Source organism: Gorilla gorilla, chromosome 4 (assembly GCF_029281585.2).
Source record: "Gorilla gorilla gorilla isolate KB3781 chromosome 4, NHGRI_mGorGor1-v2.1_pri, whole genome shotgun sequence".
Taxonomy (NCBI): domain Eukaryota; kingdom Metazoa; phylum Chordata; class Mammalia; order Primates; family Hominidae; genus Gorilla; species Gorilla gorilla.
Window position 1 is genome coordinate 84,001,432 of NC_073228.2, and position 23,560 is coordinate 84,024,991.

A 23,560-nucleotide genomic window follows, 5' to 3' on the forward strand; every position below is an offset into this window, starting at 1 on the left:
GAGTCAAGGAACATGAGTTTTTATTTTATTTTATTTTATTCTATTCTTTTTTTTTTTTTTTGAGACGGAGCCTTGCTCTGTTGCCCAGGCTGGAGTGCAGTGGCGTGATCTCGGCTCACTGCAACCTCTGCCTCCTGGGTTCAAGCAATTCTCCTGCCTTAGCCTCCCGAGTAGCTGGGACTACAGGCTCATGCTACCATGCCCGGCTGATTCTTTGTATTTTTAGCAGAAATGGGGTTTCACTGTGTTAGTCAGGATGGTCTCAATCTCCTGACCTTGGGATTTGCCCGCCTCGGCCTCCCAAAGTGCTGGGATTACAGGCATGAGCCACCACACCCGGCCTATTTTATTTTTTTGAGACAGAGTTTTGCTCTTTTTGCCCAAACTGGAGTGCAGTGGCGCAATCTTGGCTCACCTCTGCCTCCCGGGTTGAAGGGATTCTCATGCCTCAGCCTCTAGAGTAGCTGGGATTACAGATGCCTGCCTCCATGACTGGCTAATTTTATATTTTTGGTAGAGGTGGGGTTTCACCATGTTGGCCAGGCTAGTCTCGAACTCCTGACCTCAGGTGATCCGCCCGCCTCAGCCTCCCAAAATGCTGGGATTACAGGCGTGAGCCACTGTGCTTGGCGGAACATGAGTTTTTTAAAAAGAAAATTAAAAAAAAGCAGTGTCGAAGAAAGTAAGTTAGTGAAATCCTAGGATTTCTCATGAATATTCTTTGATTGGAGAAAATTTCAATTGGTGGTGGTGAATGGTTTGCTTGAGAATTCCCATTATGCCATCCTGGTTTCTCAACAGCTGCAGAAAGGACAGTTGGGATGTGCCATTCTGTAAAGTGATGAGCCAGAACCCTCTGGAGTGGTCTACATGTCTGGCTGGTAGAGGGGGCCAGAGTCCTTAGCAGAGGCAGTTACAGCCCTAACCAAGATTTTTCTTCCTTTGCCCCACTTACATGTTCCCTCGGGCCATAGAACAGTATTTAGAAAGCCATACCTATTCTTCCATTTGCAGAGAAGATGAACACATGCCAGAAAGAGTGGGAACAATCAAGGAGAACCCACCCAGACTATCCCACGCCAAAGAGAAAGGCTGCCACAATGTACCTGAGCAGGAGGGTGGGGAATGGCACAAACGAGGCGAATATATTCCTGGAAAAGAAAATTAAAGCAACATAGTATGCCAAAAATAAAATCGCCGCGTGTAAGAAACATAAACAAAGAGCATGCCTCGTAAGTGCTATGCACTATAAAAGAACTTAATAATATAAATAAGTTCTATATTTCTATATTTCTTCTATAAAAGAACTTAAATAATGACGTATTCAAAAACAAAATGATAAGACAGCCAGATGGGCTAAATGTAGTTCAGACATTTGAGTGCCCTCAAGATATAAAATTAGAAAGAAAAGGAATAAAGTAGATGTGGCTTAAGGTAAACCTTGTCTTAGAACAAAGTCTTGATATAATTAGAGTGAGTGCAGAAGAAAAGGACAAAGATTAAGACAATTAGAAAGAACTTGTAGGGAGGACAAATAAAGATCATCCAGTATACTATAAGAACATGTTTTTGAGGTGGAAAACCTGGTAAAGGAACAGTAATAATATTCATAATACAGAAATTCCCCATAAAGTTAAGTAAGAATTGATAGATTCTACAGATTGATAAAACATATCTTGTTCCAGGAAAATTTATACAGAAAGAATGATCCATACCAAGACAGATCATGGTTAAGGAATTAAATTTCAAGGATAAGTAAAAGAACTAGGAATTCAGGAAACAAAATAAATGTTCCACAAGGTGGAAGAGTCAGGCTACAAACTTCTACATAGCAGAATTGAGTGACAGAAAATAGTGAAGCAGTAGCTACAAAGTTCTGAGTAAAAGAAATTGATATTCAAGAATATTATACCAGACAGTTTAATAATAAAAACAACAGGCAGATTTTCTTAGACATGAAAGCACTGAGCAATTATAGCATCTAAAACTGAAAGAGGCCGGGCGTGGTGGCTCACACCTGCAGTCCCAGCACTTTGGGAGGCTGAGGCATGCATATCACCTGAGGTCAGGAGTTCGAGACCAGCCTGGCCAACATGGCGAAACCCTGTCTCTACTAAAAATATAAAAATTAACTGGGAGTGGTGGCGCACGCCTGTAATCCCAGCTACTCTGGAGTCTGAGGCAGGAGAATCTCTTGAACCCAGGAGGTGGAGGTGGCAGTGAGGCGAGATCGCACCACTGTACTCTAGCCTGGGAGACAGAGTGACACTCTGTTTCAAACAAAACAAAGCAAAACAAAACAAAACAAAAAACCTGAAAGAATTTCTTTTTTTTCTTTTTTCTTTTTTTGAGATGGAGTTTTGCTCTTGTTGTTCAGGCTGGAGTGCAATGATGCGATCTCGGCTCACTGCAACCTCCGCTTCCTGGGTTCAAGTGATTCTCCTACCTCAGCCTCCCAAGTAGCTGGGATTATGGGCATGTGCCCCCATACCTGGCTAATTTTTTTGTATTTTTAGTAGAGATGGGGTTTCTCCATGTTGGCCAGGCTGGTCTCGAACTCCTGACCTCAGGTGATCCACCCACCTTGACTTCCCAAAGTGCTGGGATTACAGGTGTGAACCACCGCACCTGGCCTAAGAATTTCTTGATGACCGAATCCAGCCAAACAAAGAATGGATGCCATGGTAAGAGGATTGGTAGTTAGCCATAAACCCATCTTTTTTTTTTTTTTTTTTTAAAAGAGACAAAGTCTCCAAACTCCTGGGTTCAAGTGATCCTCCTGCCTCAGTCTTCTGAGTAGCTCAGATTACAGGCGAATGGCATTGTGCCTGACAAATTTTTTATTTTTGTAGAGACAGAGTTGCTATATTGCCTGGACTGGTCTCAAACTCCCAGCATCAAGTGATCCTCCTGCCTTGGCCCCCTAAAGTGATGGGAAACGTGTGAGCCACTACATCCGGCAACCAGGGCACAGGAAAATTAAGAAAAACATTGAGTATGGAATATTCTGTTTTAGCAAGAAATCAGACTGCTTTAAAATTCTTTAAAATTTGAATGATAAAGTATAGTTATTTAAATGTTTTGTAATTTTAATTTGTTTTAAAGATGTTTAAAGATGGTGTTACGAGATGACAAAAGTCAGTAAAATGGGGAACTTTACAAAGTCTGCAAGCCTACAGAGTTTTGTTTTTTTTTTTTTAAAGACAAATGAGTCTCGCTCTCTCACCCAGACTGTTGTGTTGTGCAGTGGCGTGATCTTGACTCACTGCAACCTCTGCCTGGGTTCAAGCGATTCTCCTGCCTCAGTTTCCTGGGTAGCTGGGACTACATGCGCACACCACCACGCCCGGCTAACATTTGTATTTTTTGTAGAGACGGGCTTTCACCTTGTTGGCTGGGCTGGTCTCGAACTCCTGACCTCAAGTGATGCACTTACCTCAGCCTCTCAAAGTCTTGGGACTACAGGCGTGAGCCATGGCATCTTGCCCTACAAAGATTTCTTTATGTGAAAATTTGCTGTTAGGTTTTTTTTTTTTTTTTTGTATACCACAGTTTATTTATCTATTTTTATCAGCTGATGGGTGTTTGGATCATTTTTACTTTTTGACAATTATGAATAATTCTGCTGTGAACATTCGTGTACAAGTTTTTGTTTGTACGTATATTTTCCTTTCTGTTAGTTAGATACCTAGGAGTGGAATTGCTGGGTCATGTGGTAACTCTATTTTATTTAACTATTTGGGAAACTACCAGATCGTTTTCAAAGTATACCATTCTACTGGTGTTAATTTTAAAAGGCAAATACATTCATTTAAATTGGAAATTTCATGCTTAGTTCTACCAGAACTCCTAATATTAAATTGTACTTAGCAAAGCTTTTCGTAGTTTATTTAAATTTCTGAGATTTTATACATTAAATTATATATTTATTTATGGCTGAGTAGATTTGTTCTTCTAAAAAGGATTGGCAGGCTGAAATGGGAAGTAGTCTGATTTCTAGATAGAAAAAGAGCATTCCATACTCATTGTTTTCTGAGTTGTCCTGTTCCTTGGTACCTTAGTTTCTTCTCCAGTACTGGGTATGGTATGCCTCACCTTCTGGCTTTGATAAATCTCAGAGGCAGAGTTGCTGGAAATGAAATGTAATACTTGAAAATTATGCTTTTGTAGGTTATGTTCTAGCTGAGGGGGCAACTGAGGGCAGAAGTCCAGCTAAGGCATTACTTGGGTAGATTACCTCTGGCCTTAGTGGAGGATGAATCTTTTGATTATAATAGCTTTGTAGTAAGCTTTAAAAGGTGAAGTGTGAGTTTTCCAACTTTGTTCTTTTCCAAGATTGTTTGGCTGTTTGTAATCCCTTGAGATTCCATATGAATTTTATGATGAGTTTTTCTATTTCTGCAAAAAAAGCCAATGGCATTTGATAGAGATTACATTGAATCCACAGGTTGCTTTGTGTAGTATTGTCATTTAATGACATTATCTTCCAACATATGAATTTGAGATTTCTTACTATGTATTAAGTCTTTTATTTCTTCGAGCAATGTTTTGTGGTTTTCAGTGTTTAAAGTCATAAACCTTCTTGGTCATATTTATTCCTAGCTATGTTCTTTTGGGTGCTCTTATAAATGTATTGCTTTTTTTTTTTTTTTGAGATGGAGTTTCGCTCTTGTTGCCCCTGCAGGAGTACAGTGGCATGATCTCGGGTCACCTCAACCTCTGCCTCCTGGGTTCAAGCGATTCTTCCGCCTCAGCCTCCCGAGTAGCTGGGATTGCAGGCGTGCACCACCATGTCTGACTAATTTTGTATTTTTTACTAGAGATGGGTTTTTCTCCATGTTGGTCAGGCTGGTCTCGAACTCCTGAGCTCAGATGATCCACACGCCCCGGCCTCCCAAAGTGCTGGGATGACAGGTGTGAGCCACTGCACCCAGCATAAATGTATTGTTTTTTAAGTTTCATGTTTGGATTGTTTAATGCTAGTGTATAGAATACAACTGAGTTTTGTGTGTTGATTTTGTATCCTCCAACTTCGATGTACTTATTTGTTAGCTCTAATAGTTTTTTTTGCCAATTCTTTAGGGTGCCACATATGGAATCATGTTGTCTTGAATAAAAATGCTTATTTCTTTTTAATTTGGATACCTTTTATTTCTTTTTCTTTCCTAGTGCTCTGACAGTAGTTTCCAATACCATATTGAATATAAATGGTGAATGCAGTCATCTTTGTCTTGTTCCTGAAGTTTCCCATTCCTGAAGTTTTTTGTGATGTCACTCTGAATTTTAAGATAATGGAATTCTGTGTGTTGAATGAGATTTAAAATTTTGAAGTATAATAATTTTACAGAATTTAGCATTCAGGCCAGGTGCGGTGGCTCACGCCTGTAATCTCAGCACTTTGGGAGGCTGAGGCAGGTGGATTGCTTAGCTCAGGAGTTCGAGACCAGCCTAGGCAATATAGCGAGACCTCATCTCTACAAAAATTAGCCTGGCATGGTGGCTCGCGCCTGTAATCCCAGCTACCGGGGAGGCTGAGGCAGGAGAATCACTTGAATCCGGGAGGTGGAGGTTGCAGTGAGCCGAGATGGGGCACTCCAGCCTGGGCCTCAAAAAACAAATAAACAAACAAAAAAAGAATTTAGCATTCATTTCATTGTCTGTCCTCAATATGAAACCCAGCAATTCTGTTTTCAATGAAATATTGCTTTGCAAAGCATTAGTTTACAGGTTGGCCATGAGATACAATATCACCTCTGTAAACACCTGGTAGAAAATGAAAAGTCAACTTAATGAGCACTCACGAGCAGGACTCAACAATACATCCTGTAAAGAAATGAAAGATTCTGATCTTCAAGTCATGTATTTAGGGAAGCCAGACAGAATACATGTTTTTGGGGCCAGGATGATGTTTTAGAAGCAATGTTGGATTTCTCCTCAAGAGACTTGTCTTTAAGACTGAATGGTACCTCATAAGTGAAGTCATTTCTCTTTCTATGTGGCAATAGCTGGGAGATTTTTATTTCTTGCTTGTTTTTATTATTGGTTGAAAAATGGTGGCTCTTCTGGTTTATATTATCCCAAATTTAATTATTATGGCATTTTAACATTTAAAAATATTAGTTTATAGATATTCTTCAGCAACTAAACTTTCTGCAAATGTTCTGTTTTGTCTTTCACTTCTAGATTAGTTTTTAATCCTCCCCCCAAACCTTTTTTTGTTTTGTTTTAAGACGGAGTCTCACATTGTTGCCCAGGCTGGAGTGCAGTGGCATGATCTCAGCTCACTGCAACCTCCACCTCCCAGGTTCAAGCAATTCTCCTGCCTCAGCCTCCCGAGTAGCTGGGATTACAGGCGCCCACTGCCATGCCCAGCTAATTCAAACCTTTTTTAAAAATTAGACTAGAAGTTTAATGGTACTATAGTGAGGTATATATTATTTGGGGGTGGGAACAGAAGGGGTACGGATTCACTTTGAATATAAGCATGACTTTTTCATTTATTATTTCAAAGTCTAACCAGGGATGTTAGCAGGGAGTTGTACGTCACTTACAAATTTTCAAGTGTTTATTTTCTTTGTATGTATTAGGCCTCAAGAAAGGAGAACTAGTTATGAACCGTTTCATCCAGGCCCATCCCCAGTGGATCATGATTCACTGGAATCGAAGCGACCACGTCTGGAACAGGTTTCTGATTCTCATTTTCAGCGTGTCAGTGCTGCGGTTTTGCCTTTAGTGCACCCACTGCCAGAAGGGCTGAGGGCTTCTGCAGATGCTAAGAAGGTAAATATTTGTTCTCTTACCCTGTAGAGTTGTAGGTTTGTAATGTTTATTTAGTTATACTCATGCATAGCACCTCAAAGAAAGTCCAGTTACACCAGTCTCTAAAGGTTAGTGGTATGGGAAAGTAAAAATTTTGTTAAACAAAGCTAGAAACCACAGATGAGTGCTCCAGACTGCTAAAGTGAGCACTTTTGCCTTTTCGGTAGGTGAAAACAGTCCAAGAAGACTGCTCCTATAAAGAAGAATTTCTATTAAATAATGCTCAAGCATTTTTTTACTGGCTTGCTGGCTATAAAATGTGGTCAGAGGTACTCAAGACTACTAGTTTTGTTAAATCTTAATTAAATTTTAAACAAGTCCCTTAAATTTAGTAGCAGTTTATTAACTGCTATATGGGAGAAAACACATCCAGGTAAGGTTGAATTGTGCGTATAAGTTCTATACAAAAGAAAATTGTTCCTAATTTATGTAAGTAATACATACTTATAGAAAACTGGGAAAATAAAGAGGAAAAAAGTTACCTGTAATCCTGTAACTTGGAGATAACGACCCTCCCCCAGCTTTATTGTGGAATAAAAATTGTGTATATTTATGGTGATATTTATATTTATGGTGATATTTATACAGTGTGATATTTTGATATATGTATACATTGGGAAACACATCAAGCTAATTAACATATTCATCACCTCACATAGTTTTTTTTTGGTGGTAAGAACATTTAAAATCCACTCGTAGCAATTTTTAAATATATAATACATATTATTAGCTATAGTTGCCATGCTGTACAAATATAAGTTTTAATATTTAGCTATATTTTGTGACATTTCAAACAATGCGAGTTCTATTAAGAACTTTCCCCATGTACTTATTTTTATTTACCCATCTTTTGTGAAATGTTTGCTCATGTAGTATGTCCTTGTTTTATTGCTATGTTTACTTTTTTCTTCTTTTTTTTTTTTGAGATGGAGTCTCGCTCTGTACCCCAGGCTGGAGTGCAGTGGCGCGATCTCGGCTCACTGCAATCTCCGCCTCCCGGGTCCTGGTTCAAGCAATTTTCCTGCTTCAGCCTCCCGAGTAGCTGGGATTACAGGGACGCACCACCATGCCCAGCTAATTTTTGTATTTTTAGTAGAGACAGGGTTTCACCGTGTTGGCCAGGCTGGTCTCTTGAACCCCTGACCTCGTGATCTGCCCACCTCGGCCTCCCAAAGTGCTGGGATTACAGGCATGAGCCACTGTGCCCGGCCTATGTTTACCTTTTTCAACTCTCTGCTTTGCTTATTATTAATTCTGCAGATTAGGAAGTGCCTGACACTTAGTAGATACAGAATAAATATTTGTCATAGAAAGAATAAATTAATTTTAAAAATTCTTAACAGTAAAGTGTTAACCTTTTTACCAACATATGCTAATATTTTTCCCAGTGTCTTTTTGTTTCAGTTTTTCTTTTTTTAAAGCATACTGAAGTTTAAAATGTTTTTACTGCCATCAAATCTTTTTTCTATGTTTATTAACCTTTATGCCTAATTGCCCCTTCTTCCCTGATATCAGATAAATAAGTACCCACACATTTTCTTTGAGTTTTTATGCAATGAAGAGTAATTTAAAAGATAGTAAATGTATCTACGATTTATTTTCAAATAGTTCAGCCAAAATGAAGTTACACACACACACACACACACACACACACACACAGACACACACAGAAAGCAAATATGTTAAAATGTTAACTACTGGTGAATCTAGATGAAGGATAAATGAGTGTCCATTATACTGTTCCTTCAACTTTTAAGTAAATTTGAAATTTTTCAAAATAGTAAGTTGGATGGGGAAAAATTCTTTGCCGTAAGCTAGAAATTAGCTAAGCTTCTAGGTGTTTTGTGACCCACCTTATCATGTGAAATATCTTTATCGTACAGTAGTCTGTGGGGTTTATAAGAAATGTTCTGCTGCATTAAAAAAAAGAAATTTAAAAATATAGTGAATAAAGGTCGTCTTCCATGGCTGAATACATTACCACAAATGTAATTTATAGAATTTCGTTTTTTAGCAGAAAAGTGTCTTAAAAACTCATTCATTAAAATGAGACGTGTTGTGTTGTAGTGTGACCCATTTCCATGTTATAGTTGAGAAACTGGGTGTTCAGAAAAATTAAGTGACCTAGGTAGTAACTCCTGAGTTGAAATTAACCCAGGACCCCGACTCTAGTCCTGCTTTTTTTCCCCTAAAGTGTAAACCATGACTACTTCTACTAACTAATACTTCTCCTTCCATCTCCCTCTCCCCATTCTCTCCCAACTGCCCACCTCCAGAAGTAAGGATTTAAAAAGAACTAACATTTGTTAGATTTTTTGTTAAATGTTAAGCCTAGGTATATCATTTATAGAAGAGTTAAATAAGCTTGAAAGAAAAAATTACCTACAGTCTACCATTTAAAAGTTATTAACATTTTCATGTTGATTCTTCCCTATTTGTATGTGTATTATTTTAATTTTAATTTTATTTAATTTTATGGGTTTTTTGTTGTTGTTGTTGTTGTTTTTGCTGCTCCTTGTGGAACAGGGCTAACCCATAAGGCAGTGTGTCCAGAGTCAGCCCGTATGAATATTTTAATGTGCCCCCTTTGTGCATTCTGTTTAACTTACTTTTGCTTAAATACGTGCTTAGCTTTTTGTGCCAATAGGTTTACAACTGTATTGTTAGTGGCTACTTAGTATTCCACATATGCATAAATAAAGTTCATTGATTAAATAAAATTATTTAGTCAATTGTCATACATTTAGGTTACCTGTTTGTTCAGAAGTACGGTGTTGTGACATGCATTGTTTTTTTTTTTTTTTTGAGACAGAGTCTCACTTTGTTGCCCAGGCTGGAGTGCAGTGGTGTGATCTTGGCTCACTGCAACCTATACCTCCCAGCGATTCTCCTGCCTCAGCTTCCCGAGTAGCTGGGACTACAGGCGCACGCCACCAAGTTCAGCTAATTTTTGTATTTTTAGTGGAGACGAGGTTTCACCATGTTGGCCAGGCTGGTCTTGAACTCCTGACCTCAGGTGATCTGCCCGCTTTGGCCTCCCAATATGCTGGGATTATAGGCGTGAGCCACTGCAGCTGGCCCATACATTATTTAGGTTGATTTTTTTGTATACATTCTTACTTATTTCCTTAAGGTAGATTTCTTTTAGTATAATTAATTGCAGACCAGGTTGATTTTTCAGGTACGGTGGGTATTTCCAGATTGTCCTGCAAAAGAGTAGGGCCAGTTCTTAACTCCTGACAGCAGTGTATAAAGGTACCCACTTCTTGGCTGGGCGTGGTGGCTCACGCCTGTAATCCCAGCACTTTGGGAGGCCGAGGCGGGCGGATCACCAGAGGTCAGGAGTTCGAGACCAACCTGGCCAGCATGGTGAAACCCCGTCTCTACTAAAAATACAAAAATTATTTGGGCGTGGTGGCAGGCGCCTGTAATCCCAGCTACTCGGGAGGCTGAGGCAAGAGAATCGCTTGAACCTGGGAGGTGGCGGTTGCAATGAGCTGAGATTGTGCCATTGCACTCCAGCCTGGGGGACAAGAGCGAGACTTCATCTCAAAAAATAAAAATAAAAATAAAAAAAAATAAAGGTACCCACTTCTTTTTTATCCATGCTGACACCACATGTCTATTGTTTAACAAAAAGATTGTTAATTTGATGAATGATTGTTTTTAACTTACACTTATTATTTGTTAGTAAAACTTAACTTTTTTTATTTGTTTATTGGTTATTTTTCCTGTTTTGTAAATTGTTTTTTCATATATGTTGTCCATTTTTCTGTTGGTTTATTTTATATTGAGTTGTTAGAGTGCATGTTTTGCAAATGGTTTTCCTATTTAATCATTTGCCTTTTTAATTTGTTATTACTGTTTTGATAAGCAGAAGATTGTGTTTTTGTGTGTGTGGGTTTTTTTTGTTTTTTTTGTTTTTTTTTTTTTTTGAGATGGAGTCTTCTTCTGTCACCCAGGTTGGAGTGCAGTGGTGCCATCTATGCTCACTGCAACCTCCGCCTCCCGGGTTCAAGCCATTCTCCTGCCTCAGCCTCCCAAGTAGCTGGGATTACAGGCTCGCACCACCACACCTGGCTGATTTTTGTATTTTTAGTAGAGATGGGGTTTTACCATGTTGGCCAGGCTGGTCTCGAACTCCTGACCTCTAGTGATCTGCCCGCCTCGGCCTCCCAAAGTGCTAGGATTACAGGTGTGAGCCATCATGCCCAGTGGAAGATAGTTTTTTATTTTATCCATCAATCTTTCTTTTTAAAAAACTAATGTCTTTTATATCTTTTGCTTTTGGCCTTCCTGAACCCAAGATAATGTGAATCCTTTATTATTATTTTTTTTTTAACTTGAGGCTTTTTTGATTTCCTAATAAGCCTCTTATAAATGTTTGCTATTACTTGGCTTTTTTTTTTGATGTAAGATATGAGGTAAGAATCTAATTCTTTTTCTTCAGGATTGGTATCTGGCTGTTTCAAGCCAAGATTGTAAGGTTCATGAAGGCAGATATCTTGTCTGTTTTGATCCACCATCTTATTCCTGTTATGTAAGTAGGCACTTGAGGATTTGGTTTCTTGTTAAATATTTAATATTTAGAAAGGAAGTCAGTGGAAAATATTCATTTGTAATATTAATTCTTTGGGCATGCATCAGAATCACCTGAGGAGCACTTTTGAAGTCTGCTGAATCAAAATATAATCTCTTTTGCTATTATATATGTTTCTGTAACACAAATTTGCTCATATGCGTATAGTGGGAGAATGATATTAATGTATCATGAAAGTCCTGGTGGTTCACCAAAGATCTTTCTTTATCCATTAACATTTCTAAGTTCTCAGGAGTACGCTGTCTCATAATGAAAGAAAAAGGCTTCACAACACATGAAGACTTAAAAATATTTAAACATTCTGCATTTAGTTTTCATTTAGTGTGAGTGGTAGCTGGTTTAGTGAATTTAAGAACTGTTGTGCTTTTCACAGTGTTAGTGAAGATTCGAGCATTGAAAAGACAATGTGAAGACAAATTTTCTTGTATTTTTTTTTTTAACGTTGATAAAGGAGGGAGGGGGAGAAAAAAAGGTTGATAAAGATGGTTATACACCAAATCTGATTTTTTTTTCTTTTTTTTGAGATGGAGTCTTGCTCTGTCACCCATGCTGGAATGCAGTAGTGCAATCTCAGCTCACTGCAACCTCTGCCTCCTGGGTTCAAGCCATTCTCCTGCCTCAGCCTCCCGAGTAACTGGGACTACAGGTGCCCGCCACCACGCCCAGCTAATTTTTGTATTTTTTAGTAGAGACGGGGTTTCACCATGTTGGTTAGGCTGGTCTGGAACTCCTGACCTTGTGATCTGCCTGCGTCAGCATCCCAAAGTACTGGGATTACAGGCATGAGCCACCGTGCCTGGCCACTGATATTTTATTTAGATGAAACATACTGGTTTATTTTGGAAGCCAATGACCTCAAGGATTTACATCTTAAGAGAGGAATCGTAAACTGTAGGGCTTAAAGCTGCCAAAGATTGACTGTATGCCAGATGCAAAGGATACTGGAGCTTTAATTCTATTGAGTCTATTAGAGTTGTTATTGCTTTTATTGGTGTTTTCCTTACAGAATTGTACAGGTTTTAGGGTATAGCCATAATCTTATTTTCCCAGAAGGCCTCTTAGATTCAGCGCATACTATTAAAGAATATGAGGCTTTTCATCAGTGTATATTAGCTGAAATATCTGTACTAAGGTGGTTTGAAGCAACTGTCCAGTTATCTCCTGTATGCATTCTTGACTCAGAACTATTGACTTTTCACAGTTCCTTAATCATTATTTAATACATTTTAGGGTTCTGTAATCCTGTGAACTACCCTCACTGTAGGTTTCTCATAGTCTAAGTAAAATTAGTACTCTAAAATTTATCTGTTTTATAATATTGCTTATGTCTTTACAGCAGACTGGAAATTAATAGGGTGTGTGTGGATGTGTGTTGGAGGGTGGTGGATTTTGGGTGAAAGGGCTTTCATTCTGCTACAGCTCTTTTGATTTGGAGGCGCAATGGGATGTTTTTGGCTAAGGAAATGTTATGTATGCTGTAGTGTGGGCTTTATGAAAGTAGGCCTAGAGATAGTAGCAGCTGAAGTTCCTAGGTCACTTCTCTGACTTGTGTACCTCAGTTTTGGTTTGGAAAGCCTAAAAACTTTTGATAGGAACACTTGGCCATGTTACAGTTGTTAAGTTGGGTGGACACACAGGTTTTACCTGGAATAATACTATTTCCCAGCCAGTTGTTCAGACCATTTGAAGAGCCGTTGCAAGGAAATGGCTGAGAAGTTGGTATCTTCCTTTGTCATGATTGCATTATTTACCTATAAATTCTCTATAATTTCAGTATTGTTATACTAGAGGCTGATCAACACTAACTCACCTCACTTTGTATAGCTTTTAGGGTCTTCAAAATATTACATGGTATATCTAAACTATAAAAGTGAGGTGAGAATTTGCATTTATGTGAATATGAAAGTTACTACTAAAAGTTTCATTAGACAAATAGTACACATGGCTCTGCTGTGGTTTAAAACTGACTTTTTCATTTAAGGCAATCTGGACTCTATTAGTGAGAAATAAATTGTTTTTCTTGGTTTTATTCTCTAAAGGATCCAGCATTCGGAGGCAAACATGAAGCTCCATCCTCTCCAATTTCGGGGCAACCATGTGGAGATGATCAAAATGCTTCACCTTCAAAACTCTCAAAGGAAGAGTTAATACAGAGTATGGATCGTGTAGATCGAGAAATTGCAAAAGTAGAACAGCAGATCCTTAAACTGAAAAAGAAACAAGTAAATGTCTTTGCTTAATATATTCTAAGAATGTATGTTTGTCTCCCTACAGAAGATATTTTTGAGTTTTCCATATTTTGAAACTTTACATAAAAGGAATCATGCCTTATATATTCGGACTTGCTGTTTTTTTGCTACTGTTGTGGTTTTCTTACATTCATTCATTTTCCTTGCTGCACTGTCTGATCATATGATTGTAGAGAGTGAAATTTGTTTGTCCATTCTATTTTTGATTTTTTTTTTCTATTCCATACAATGGTGCTGGTTTTTGGTTCACATGTAGAGATTTTCTAGGGCATGTGCCCAGGAATGGCAGTGCTTGGCCCAAGATTATGTACAGTGAACTATTTAATAGATGATACTAAATTTGCTAAGAAGTAACACCATTTTACATTCCCACTGGCAGCTTATGTGAGTACCGGTTTGTGTACATTTTTGCCTTTACTTGATATCGTTTTTTCAGTTGGATATGAAATAGTCTTCTCTGTGGTTTGGAAGGAGGCTGAGCTTATTTTCATTTGTTTATGGGTTATTTGGGTTCCTTATGTGCATTGTTCAAGCCTTTTGTCTATAGTCTCCTATTTTGTCATTGAAATTTTTAGGATTTCCCAAAGTCCCTTGTCAGATATGTGTATAGAAGATTTGCCTAGTTTGTGGCCTGTCACTTCACTTTTAGCCCAGTATTCACTCTAAGTGTAGACTAAGTGCATTTTAGTGCATTTTTTTTTTCTTCCAGATTTGGAGTCTCACTCTGTCACCGAGGCTGGAGTGCAGTGGTGCGATCTTGGCTCACTGCAACCTCTGTCTCCCAGGTTCAAGTGATTCTCCTGCAACAGCCTCCTGAGTAGCTGGGACTATAGGCACTTTAAGTGCTTTTAATGTATTCATAAAGTTGTACAGCTATCACCACTCTCTAATTCTAGAACATTTTTATCATTTCAAAAAGAAACTCCATACCTGCTAGCAGTTACTCCCCATTTCCTCCTTTCCCCAACCCCTGGCAGCCACTAGTCGATTCTCTGTCTCTATGGACTAGCATATGCCAAATGTCAGAAAAAACAGAATCATATGTGACCTTTTGTGTTTGGCTTCATTTATTTATCATGTTGTCCTGATTTATCCATGTTGTATCTTGTCTCAGCACCTCATTACTTTTTATGCCTGAATCCCATTGCATGAGTGTACTATGTTTTGTTTATCCATTCATTAGTTGATGGATATTTGAGTTGTGTTCATTTTTTGACTATGATTAGTGATGTATTGTGATGAGATTCATGTACCCGTTTTTGTGTGGTCGTATTTTTACAATTTTCTTTATATATCTAGGAGTGGGCATATGGTAAATCTATGTTTAAATTTTTGAAAAACTTCAAAACTGTTTTCCAAAGTCTCTGTACCGTTTTATATTCTTACCAGCAGTATATGGAGGTTCCATTTTTTCCTACCTCCTTGCCAACATCTGTTATTTTCCTTTTTTAAAAAAATATAGCCATCCTTGGAGATGTGAAGTGGTATCTAGTTGTAGTTTTCATTTGCATATCCTTAATGACTAATGATGTTGAGCATCTTTTCATGTGCTGATTGGCCATTTGTATATCTTTTTAGATAAATGTTCATTTAGATTGTTTGCTCATTATTTAATTGGGTTGTCTTTTTGTTATTCTAAGAATTCTTTATATATTCTGGACATTAGTTCCTCATCAGATGTATGACTTAATAGATATTTTCTCTCATTCTGTGGGTTCTTTTCACTTTCGTGGTAGTATCCTTTGATGTATAAAAGTTTTGAATTTTGTTGAAGTCCAGTTTGTTTTTTCCTTTTGTCACTCTTAAATTTGGTGTTTTATCTAAGACCCATTGCCTAATTCACGGTCACAGATTTATACCTGTGTTTTCTTCTACACATTTTATAGTTTTACCTCTTATATTTGGGTCTTTGATCCTGATAGTATTTTTTTTGGTGAACAGAATTTGTTTAGGTTTTATATGAAAACCCCCTGGGGTTATTAAGGTAGTTTTACTATATTATTTTTTAGAAGTTTTATAGTTTTGCTTCTCATCTTATTCTTAATCCACTGGAAACTACATGTTGCATAGTCAGTGTTCATTTATGTTTACCCACATATTTGTCTTCTTATGTGCTCACCATTTCTTCTCGCAACTCAAGTCTTCCATCGAGGGGAACACCCTTCTACTGAAGAACATCTCTTAGAATTTCCTTTAGTGAAGGTCTCTTAGTTGGCAAATTCAGTATTTGTTTGGTTTTTATGACTTAAATATTGTCTTATATTTGGCCTGTTTATTAAAAGATATATTTATTAATTTGGTATGTGATTATTTTTTCTTAGTACATTGTCTTCTTGCTTCCATTTTTAAGACATTAGCTCTTGGTCTAAATCCATATTCTTTCATGGATAATGTGAATTTTCTCTCAGGTTGTTTTCAATATATTCTTTTCTTCGGGGTTCCGTTATTTTTATGATGATACATTTAGGTGTTTTTTTTTTTTTTCATTTTAAATCTGTCCAACCTGATATTCCTGAATATGAAGGGTGGAGTTTTTCATCACTTTAGGAAAATTCCAAGCCATTCTCTTTTTTACAAAACCTTTCTAACAGTTTCTTGTTCTACTTATGAAATTCCTGTTAGTTGTAACATCTTATCACTCTTGTCTTCCGTGTCTCTTGTTTCTCTTTCTTATTTTTAACTTCTTTGGGCTTCATTCCGAGCAATTTCTTCAGCCTGTCTTCCAGTTTACATTTTCCTTTTCAATTATACGTAATCTGCTGTCAAATCTGTCTTCAATTTCAACAATTATGTTTTTATTTCTGGAATTTCTGTTTGGCTCCTTCTCAAATCTGCCTGGTCATTTAAAAAAATTTTTTTTTTGCTTTCATTGAGTTGTATTAAATTTTTATTATATGCCCAACAATTCTAATTAAGTCTTTACTGGTTTGATTTCGCTGAGTCTCTTTTCTTTTCTTTCTTTTGTCTTTATTTTCTTTACTTGTACAATGGTAATAATCTAGTAATAACACCAACTAAATCACATGATTGTTTTATGAATTGAGATAATGAATATATTGCATAATATCTGGTACATAGTAAATGTACATGCAATCCACTATAATAATTAAAAATAATGAAATATAATGTATGATTATTATGAAATGTACCAGAGCCACACATTTTATTGAGAGATATAAAAGACAACTAGAGAAAACAAAGAAATATGCCATAGCTGGATGGAAACAGTAATAATAATGTTGTGTGTTCATCTTGCACTAAATCATGTCTCATACAATTTCAATAAAATTTCAATTAAATTTATTTTTAAAACATGGCAAATACATTGTAAAGTTAATGTAAAAGAACAAACAGGGCCAGGCTCGGTGGCTCAACCTGTAATCCCAGCACTTTGGGAGGCCGAGGCAGGCCGGATCACCTGAGGTCAGGAGTTCCAGACCAGCCTGGCCAACATGGCAAAACCCCACCTCTACTAAAAATACAAAAAATTAGCTGAGCGTGGTGGCGGGTGCCTGTAATCCCAGCTACTCTACTTGGGAGGCTGAGGCAGGAGAATCACCTGAACCCGGGAGGCAGAGGTTGCAGTGAGCTGAGATTGTGCCACTGTACTCCAGCCTGGGCAAAAAGAGTGAGACTCCATCTCAAAAACAAAAACAAAAACAGGTGAGGGAGTGTGTGTGTGTGTGTGTGTGTCTGTGTGTGTTTGCTTTTAGCCTTTGAATTATAATGGTTTTGTCCCAGGGCTATTTGGGTACTAAGAACAAAGTGTGATTTGTTTATTCCTTAACAAGGATTCTAAAAGAAGGCCCTCTAAGCAGGAAAGAAAGGGAATCATTGAATAACCCTTTACCATAAAAATGATCTCAGAATTTCAAATATCTTTCTTTTGCTTGTACAGATAACAGACTGCAAGAGTACTTATAATTCCAAAGTGGAAGTGTTCCTTACAGTTTAGACTCTCCTGGTGGCTATTTATTATTATTTTTTAAAATTTTTTTCGAATCGGGCAACCTCCTGAGCCAGAATAGGTTCAGAAACTCCCTCTTGGTGGATTTTTATGCTTTCATTTGGGCATGGTCTGATTTACAGTACTGGGAGCTTTGACTGTCACTCTTATTTATTTAGTTTTTTTGAGATGGAGTCTCCCCCGTCGCCCAGGCTGGAGTGCAGTGGTGCGATCTTGGCTCACTGCAACGTCCACCTCCTGGGTTCAAGCGATTCTTCTGCCTTGGCCTCCTGAGTAGCTGGGGTTACAGGCTCGCGCCACTACACCGAGCTAATTTTTTGTGTCTTTAATAAAGCAGGAATTTCACCATGTTGGCCAGGCTGGTCTTGAACTCCTGGGCTCAAGTGATCTACCGTCTTGGCCTCCCAAAGTGCTGGGATTACAGGTGTGAGCCATTGCACCCGGCCTATCAGTCTTATTTAGTAGTATAGATAATTTTTGCCTATAGGCTATACTAGACTTAACCTTAATTTGTCTTTACCTAATTTTTCTTTTATCATCTTAGGTAGTGGACTTATGCTAAATTTATTCGTGTGGATATTTTTAAAGCATTAACTAGGTATCAGGCACTGGTTTAGGTGTTGAAAAAAAGCAGTGGACAAAGCAGACAAGTCCCTGCTTGCTTCACTAGTAATACTCAGTAATATTTACAATTTATAATTGTAATATGCTTTATATATATGTTAAGTAATTTAGTCCTTTCAAAAAGCTGTATGATAGGTAGTATTATTATCCCTACCTTATTTATGAGTAGTTTAGGTGTTTGCTTAATATTGACTTAAGGGCGCCAGGCGTGGTGGCTCACAGCGGTAATCCCGGCACTTTGAGAGGCCAAGGCAGGTGGATCACCTGAGGTCAGGAGTTCGAGACCAGCCTGGCCAACATGGTGAATCCCTGTCTCTACTAAAAAAATACAGAAATTAGCCGGGCATGGTGGTGGCCGCCTGTAATCCCAGCTACTCAGGAGGCTGAGGCAGGAGAATCGCTTGAACCCTGGAAGCAGAGGTTGCAGTGAGCGCCATTGCACTCCAGCCTTGGTGACAGAGCAAGACTCCATCTCAAAAAAAAAAAAAAAAAGATTGACCTAAGGACCCAGAAAGGTTCCGAGGATCACACCATCTGTAAAGGGTGACCCTGAGGCTCAAACCCAGGCACGGTAATACAGTTAGCTTTTTCTTTATACTTGCACACACCAATAGTCTATATTTTTGTAGTTTTGTTGATTGTCCTTTGACCGGAGCACTGTAACACATGAAGATTGGGTGTTGAGGGTGGCATGGTGCCATGCTGAGTTAAGGGTTAACCCTTGAACTCCTTTCTACCATATTCTGCCCAGCAAATATTAATGTATACTGTGTATCTGTAACATATAAGAGTGTTTTTTCAGTGCTGTCAAAGGTCATTGTGATAGAGGTATGTAGAGTGCCTTCATTAAATTTAACTTCTCTTATTATTTTGCTTTAAGTTTGTCAGAATTAAAATCTTTTTTTTTTTTTTTTGAGATAGAGTATTGCTCTTGTTGCCCAGGCTGGAGTGCAGTGGCGTGATCTCGACTCACTGCAACCTCCACCTCCCGGGTTCAAGTGATTCACCTGCCTCAGCCTTCTTAGTAGCTGGGATTACAGGCATGCGCCACCATGCCCAGCTAATTTTGTATTTTTAGTAGAGATGGGGTTTCTCCATGTTAGTCAGGCTGGTCTCGAACTCCTGACCTCAGGTGATCCACCTGCCTAGGCCTCCCAAAGTGCTGGGATTACAGGCATGAGCCACTGCACCTGGCCCAGAATTAAAATCTTAAAGGATGCTTCCTCTTAGTTTTTTTTTTTTTTAAACTCTATCTAATGAAAATTTGTGGTGTTTGGTTATGAAATAAATCTGATTAATTCTCTTTGAGCTCTTGGTCCATGAGACCTTCATGGATTAATTGGTTACCCTACAGAATCTGCAAGCAAAGCTTAGTAGCCTGTGTTATCTCCAGTGGTTAATCACTGCTGGGTGTGGTGTGCAGCACATGCTTGACTCTTTCTTTCTGGATCTCTTAGCAACAGCTTGAAGAAGAGGCAGCTAAACCTCCTGAGCCTGAGAAGCCCGTGTCCCCTCCTCCTGTGGAGCAGAAACACCGCAGTATTGTCCAAATTATTTATGATGAGAATCGGGTAAGCTCATACCATCTCTGGCAGCACAGGCCTTTAACCCCACTTGACGATGCCCTTTTCAGTTTTGAATGTATCCTGGTATAATTTTAACTTTATTAAAACCTGATTTCTCTTACAATTTTGAATGTTCATAAACTTTGGCTGACTGAAGCTTGGTGTTTTTTTCCTTATCAATTGAAAGAAAGTTTACAGTTGTGCCTTAAATTATGTAATATTTCATTTTGCATTATATATTTTATAAATATTTAATCAGTGAAATTTTGTCAGCTGAGTCTCCTATTATATAAATACTGGCAAGGAAGTTTGGTAGCATATAATACAAAACAACCATCCTGCAATTTTTCACTTAATAAATGATGTTTAATGCTGACTACTGATAACATTTCAGTAAAGATAGGTCATTGCATGTGGAAATGAACTTTCTTATCAGCATTAGTTCACAGTCGATAGTTGGGCTATGGTTTGAACTTCAGTTAAAAAGTTCAAGGCGGGGCATGGTGGCTCATGCCCATAATCCCAGTACTTTGGGAGGCCGAGGCGGGTAGATCACTTGAGGTCAGGAGTTCGAGACCAGCCTGGCCAACATGGAGAAACCCTGTCTCTACTAAAAATACAAAAATTAGCCAGGCGTGGTGGCGCATGCCTGTAGTCCCAGCTACTCGAGAGGCTGAGGCGGGAGAATCGGTTGAACCCGGGAGGTAGAGGTTGTAGTGAGCCGAGATTGAGCCACTTCAGTCCAGTCTAGACAACAGACCAAAACTCAAGTCTCAAAAAAAAAAAAAAATCAAAGTTCAGGGTAGATTTTGACCTTTAGGTAGACTTTGCTTTTTTAGGTTTACTTTCATACTCTTAATTAAAAATATTCATGGATTCAGAAACACCAGGCATGAATTCTATGAATCATTTTTGTAGTATCAAAGTTAGTTTTGGCCAGAATATGGCCCAGGAACTAGCAGTTAGAGGGAAACTGATTTTACCTCAACATGAAGAAAGTGTCTGTTTAACAGTGGGCTTCCAGAAGTCCACAGTGCAAAAAATGATAATATGCTTTATACTGTGGGATAGAATAGGCTTTTTAGCTAAAGGCGTGATCATCAGGTAAAATTTGGGATTGTTGTTTTGATTGATTTGATTTGTAGTGAGTGGATTCACCTGTCAGTCTATCTTACACATACAGTCTGTAACTTTATAGTAGTCCACAGCCGAAAGGAAATTGACCTTAAGTAAAGCAATTGTGAATTAATAAATATTTATGCACATGTACTCCTGAACTTAAAAGCTGAATAAATAAATAAATACACATTTATAGGAATGATCTTGGATTTAGATATACATGTATCAAATAGATAACTGAGAGTCATCAGAAATATACTTACGGTAATGGTAAGTGTTATGGGCAGGTAAAAATATGGGCAATTAATATTATTTTCTTGGCTGGGTTCAATATTAGTCCGATTTATTGTATGGCCACAGCAGTCTCCATGAAGATAAATCCAGTAAAGGCAGGGAAGGAGGTGACCATGCCTAAGATGGGGGCTGTGTTCCAGGATATACAGTTGTTCCTTTGTTTAAGAAAAGCCCAAAATAATGGGGTTTTACGTGAAATCTCTGATTTGTTTAAAAAAAAAAAAAAAGTCCTCTGCATAGCTGCAAAACACTTTTGTGGGCTCATGGGCTCCATGGCCAGTTTGTGACTGTGACCTCAGGGATAAAATAAATAGGAATTAGTGGTGATACAAATGGAGATTTGATATTTTTTTTTTAAGTTTTATAAAATGTTTCTTTTTTAGTATGAATTATTTTTCAAATAAATTGGATTTGGTAATAATTATTAATTGATTTATTAATGAGCCTTGTCTTACAATATTAGTGAATTCTGTGGTTGCCTCACTGGGATTTGAGGACTGAATACTATTGAACAAGATCTGATCTAATAGAGAATTTAATTGGTGTTTAATTTTTATATATAGATGTTTTTATTAGTATCGTGTTTCTTGGTGCACATTAGCAAAACTTGAAAACTCCTTTTGCACCTCTTCTTTCTGTTTTAACATTTCCATATTTGGTTTGTTGTTTATTTTATGAAGAAAACCAAATCTGAAACCTGTTTTAGTGTTAAACTTGCCTTCCTACACTGAAGATTGTTTCTAACCCACAACAACTATAGAAGTCATCTTTCTTTTCCTTTTTTTCTTTTTTCTTTCATTTTTCTTCTCCACCCTCTCCTTTCTTTTCTCCCTCTCCCTCTTCTCCTCCCTCTCCTTTCCTTCTTTTCTTTTCTTTTTTTTTCGCTTTCCTTCTTTTCTTTTTTTTTTGAGACAGAGTTTTGCTTCGTCCCCGAGGTTGGAGTGCTGTGGCGCAATCTCAGCTCACTGCAACCTCCACCTCCCAGGTTCAAGCAATTCTCCTGCCTCAGCCTCCCAAGTAACTGGGATTACAGGCGTGAGCCACCACAGTCAGCTAATTTTTGTATTTTTAGTAGAGATGGGGTTTCACCGTGTTGGCCAGGCTGGTCTTGAACTCCTGGGCTCAAGTCATCTACCCATCTTGGCCTCCCAAAGTGTTGGGATTACAGGTGTCAGCCACTGCACCAGGCCTCTTTTCTTTCATTCCTTCTTTTCTTTCTAACAGACAGTGTCTCATTATGTTGCCCAGGTCTTGAACTGCTGGCTTCAAGCAATCCTCCTGCCTCAGTCTCCCAAAGTATTGAGATTACACGTGTGAGCCCCCATGCCTGGCCTCATCTTTTCTTTCTTATGTATGTTTTATACATGTACCTGTGCAGTTTCAGAATTGTAACAGGGAGCTCCCGGAGGGGAGGAGGAGAGCACAATGGGCCTAGAACCCAGGCTTTCTCATATGTGCTCCCCAAGGCTTCTTCTGCCCCAGTATGCTGCCTTTTGAAAGGCCCTCCCTGCCTCTTTTAACATTTTTTAATGAATGAGCTTATCTGTTTCAGCACCATAGGCAAGGAGGAATGGGGTAATTACAGAAGTACACCTCCCTCTTATTTCTTGGGTGGCAGCAGTTACACTAGTTGGAATTAAGCCAAGTGTGGCTTAAGAGATCGAGGGACCATTTCTTTTATTTAGAAAGGTAGTGGGAGGAAAAAAACTGCCCCAAAGTGTTAATTTTAAAGTTGACTTCCTGAGAAAAGTTGACTTGCATCATAGTTAAATTTCAGTCTAAGTTTGTTTAGTCTCTAAACAGACTATTTTTAACAGTTCAATTTGATTTTACCCTATCAGTTGTAAGTTCCAAAAATATTTGTAAATATTCTAATTTCAGAAGAATAATACGTATAGAAAAATGATTATTGTTGGGCTCTACTAGAGAAATTTGCAGAATATCTTTGTGTGTGTGTGTGTGTGTATGTGTGTGTGTGTGTGTGTGTATTTTTTTTTTTTTTTTTGAGACACAGTCTTGTTCTGTTGCCCAGGCTGGAGTGCAGTGGCACGATCTTGGCTCACTGCAACCTCCAGCTCCCGGGTTCAAGTGATTCTCCCGCCTCAGCCTCCCAAGTAGCTGGGATTATAGGCACATGCCACCATGCCTGGCTAATTTTTGCATTTTTAGTAGAGATGGGGTTTCGCCATGTTAGCAGGCTGGTCTTGAACTCCTGGACTCAAGTGATCCACCTACCTAGGCCTCCCAAAGTGTTGGTATTACAGGCGTGAGCCACCGCGACGTGCCTTGTATTTTGACGGGTTGATTTGCAAGAGAATGTAAC

General features: G+C 38.4%; 1 protein-coding gene across 18 annotated transcripts in view; it reads left to right on the forward strand.

Moving 5' to 3' along the window:
• NCOR1 (nuclear receptor corepressor 1) overlaps positions 1–23,560 on the forward strand; it is a 184,114-nt gene that overhangs the window by 37,613 nt on the left and 122,941 nt on the right. For all 18 annotated transcript variants that reach the window (XM_055386110.2, XM_055386104.2, XM_055386116.2 and 15 more), the window contains exons 4-6: positions 6,588–6,780; positions 13,459–13,641; positions 19,717–19,830. In XM_055386110.2, the coding sequence (XP_055242085.2) occupies positions 6,588–6,780; positions 13,459–13,641; positions 19,717–19,830 (490 nt within the window). The remainder of the gene's footprint in view (positions 1–6,587; positions 6,781–13,458; positions 13,642–19,716; positions 19,831–23,560) is intronic.